Genomic DNA, 2,649 nt, shown 5'->3' with positions numbered 1-2,649 from the left:
ACGACCCTGTCTCAAAAAAAAAAAAAAAAAGAAAGAAAGAAAGAAAAAGAAAGAAGAAGGAAAAACATTGGTCTTATTAACTGTAATAAGTTAATAAGTTGCCTCACGGCAACATAGGGAGGGAGGCATTTATGATCATTATTCCTGCTTGGCCGGTGGAGAAGTTGAGGTTTCCATAGGTGGTCCTGACCCAATAGATAGATTTGCTGATTCACTAACCCATGAGGCCCTAAAGTTAAAAAGACTTAGTTGCTTTTTTTTTTTTTTAAAGAACTAGATAAAGGGTAAAGTCCTTTCTGATCCCAGGTCTCAGTGAGCCACCGGCGGGCCTAGGATTCGAACTTGCTGGAATCAGAATCTTGCAGGTCCATTACCCGACCCCTGACCCTACCAAAACAGACCAGTGGGTCACCCGGTCGGCGCGAGGCCGGGGGCGGGGCCGTGGGCGGGCCGCCCCCTGCCCTCCGGAGGAAGCCGAGGGCCGCGCCGCGCCGCTCATTGGCTGCGGCCGGCAGGTGCATCCTCAGCCAATCAGCGGTGCCCGGGGCGGTGCCTCCGAGGCTCACCTGGCGGCCGTGGCACAGCCGGGCTCAGTGGCGTTCGGAGCCGCAAAGCACCTGTGAGTTCGCGGAAGTACGTTCAGACTCCAGCCCGGCCCAGCCCGGCCCGACCGCACCCGGCCCCCGCCTGCGCCCGGCACCCCCGGCCCGCCATGGGCCCCGCGAGCCGCAGCCTCTGCGCGCTCCTGCTGCTGCTGCAGGTACGGCGGGCCCCTGACCGCGCGGGACGCCTCCCGGCCCCGCTGTCCGCGCGTCCCTTCCTCTCTCCCGGCGTCGCCGCTTCCCTTCTTCTTAGAAAGTTTGGGTCGAAGGGGCCGGAACGGCCTGAAGCCGCGGCGCGCTCTGGACCCCGCGGCGGTGAGGGCGGGAGGGGGCGCGGCGCGAGCGCGGCTTTGCCCGGCCCTCCAGCAAATACGGGGCGGGGGGCGCCGCGCTGCAGGCTGGGGGGACTCCGGGTTGGCCGCGGTGTGGTCCTGGGGCGGGCGCTGGGGCGCGGAGCAGGGTGGGGGTCGGGATGTGGAAAAGGGGCGCCCCGGTGCAAATAAAGGGGAGCCAGGTGTAGCGGGGACGATCCCCGAGGTAAGGAAAGGGGCATCCGTAGAAAAAAGGCACCTGCCATGTGAAGAAAGGGTGGTAACAGGAATAGGGGGCCCCCGGGATAAGAGGTGGGGTCGGAGGAGGTCGGAGCGCCCCTCGGTATGAGGAAATAGACTTGGGAGCGAGAGCATGCCCAGTCTGAGGAGGGTGGGGGCAGGAAGAGTACAGACGTCTCCAACGTGGGCTAAGTCCTGAGGAGGTGACCCGGCGGCCCCTTCTCCTGGAGCTCCGGGGGGGGTCGGCGGCCTTAGGTCTCGGGACGGGAGAGGATGACGTCCCTGCCCGCCCGGGGCTGGGTGGGGGCTCCTCCCACAATCCTGGCGCCAGGAGCGAGGGAGGGGCGGCGCTGTTGGTTTCGGTGTGGGCAGGAGGGCCCCCCCAGGTCGCCCTCGTTCCTTACCTTTCTCCCCACCCCCCGCCAGGTCTCCTCGTGGCTGTGCCAGGAGCCAGAGCCCTGCTATCCCGGCTTTGGCGCCGAGAGCTACACGTTTACCGTCCCCCGGCGGCACCTGGAGAGAAGACGTGTCCTGGGCAGAGGTGAGGGCGCGACGCTGGTGGCCCTGGGCGGAGTGGGGTGGGGTGGGGTTGGGATAGAGTCGAGAAATTGTGCTCCCACGCCCCTGGGTTGCAGTGGGCCAGCTCCTTCCGTGGCTCAAACGACACCCCCCTGGAATTTACTCAGGTTTAGGGATCTAAATAAACTTTTACCACGATTGAGCAGTGTGGTTGAGCGGGTAGCCCTGCCTGGTTAAGTATATTATAAAGGAGCAGAGGTGCCAGGCACTTATTAGAGGCCCTCTGGGTTTCTCATACTGCCCTGGCCATTTTAGAGGCTGCCTCATTTCAGACTACAAAAACCTGCTGGGTGGGAAGGCGGGACAGGAATATTCCCGTTTTCCAGATGAGCAAATCGAGGCTCTGAGGGTGATGTCCCTTTGCCCAGGGTCAGCAGAGCAAGAATTCAAACTGGCATCTGACTCCCAGGCCCCATCTCTGGGTGACTGAGGAGGAGCCCTTTCTTGGTTTCCAGGGATATGGCTTTTGTTCATAGAGATGAAAACATTTTGATACAGGTACTGTTTCCTCTAAGGAATAATGATTCCCCCCCCCCCCCAAAAGCATGGTAGCTCAGACTAGGGATGAAAACACACACAAACGCCCCGTGTACTTCTAGGTTTATCGCTGTGATAATCTAGAGTTTGCTTTGTTCCCCTTCACTGTTGCCCAGGGGTGGGAGCCAGGGAAGGGGTAGGTTTTCTCCTCTGGTTTCGCTGATTCCCAGGTGCTTACTTTGTATCAAACCACTTTCTCCTCCCCCATGAATTTAGTTGATCGGGGGAGTATCATTACAATAAAAGAAATAACTCTTTAAACAAAGAAATCACCCACAATTCCCCCGAGGGAACACTTCCACTGTATTTATTCTTCCAGCCTTTGGCCATGTGAAAAATCAGCAGCAATTCATGCTGTTGTCTTAGAATTTTTTTTTTTT

General features: G+C 59.0%; 1 protein-coding gene across 1 annotated transcript in view; it reads left to right on the top strand.

Moving 5' to 3' along the window:
* The first annotated feature begins 594 nt into the window (after positions 1-594).
* CDH1 (cadherin 1, type 1, E-cadherin (epithelial)) overlaps positions 595-2,649 on the top strand; it is a 79,909-nt gene continuing 77,854 nt past the window's right edge. Inside the window, exons 1-2 of the mRNA XM_012660606.1 lie at positions 595-760; positions 1,580-1,694. Coding sequence (XP_012516060.1) covers positions 713-760; positions 1,580-1,694 — 163 coding nt within the window. The 5' untranslated portion in view covers positions 595-712. The remainder of the gene's footprint in view (positions 761-1,579; positions 1,695-2,649) is intronic.

Source organism: Propithecus coquereli, unplaced genomic scaffold, assembly GCF_000956105.1.
Source record: "Propithecus coquereli isolate 6110/MARCELLA unplaced genomic scaffold, Pcoq_1.0 Scaffold67, whole genome shotgun sequence".
In the NCBI taxonomy this organism is placed as follows: Eukaryota; Metazoa; Chordata; class Mammalia; order Primates; family Indriidae; genus Propithecus; species Propithecus coquereli.
Note: the sequence above shows the minus strand (reverse complement) of the source record. Positions and strands in the feature narration are given on the sequence as shown.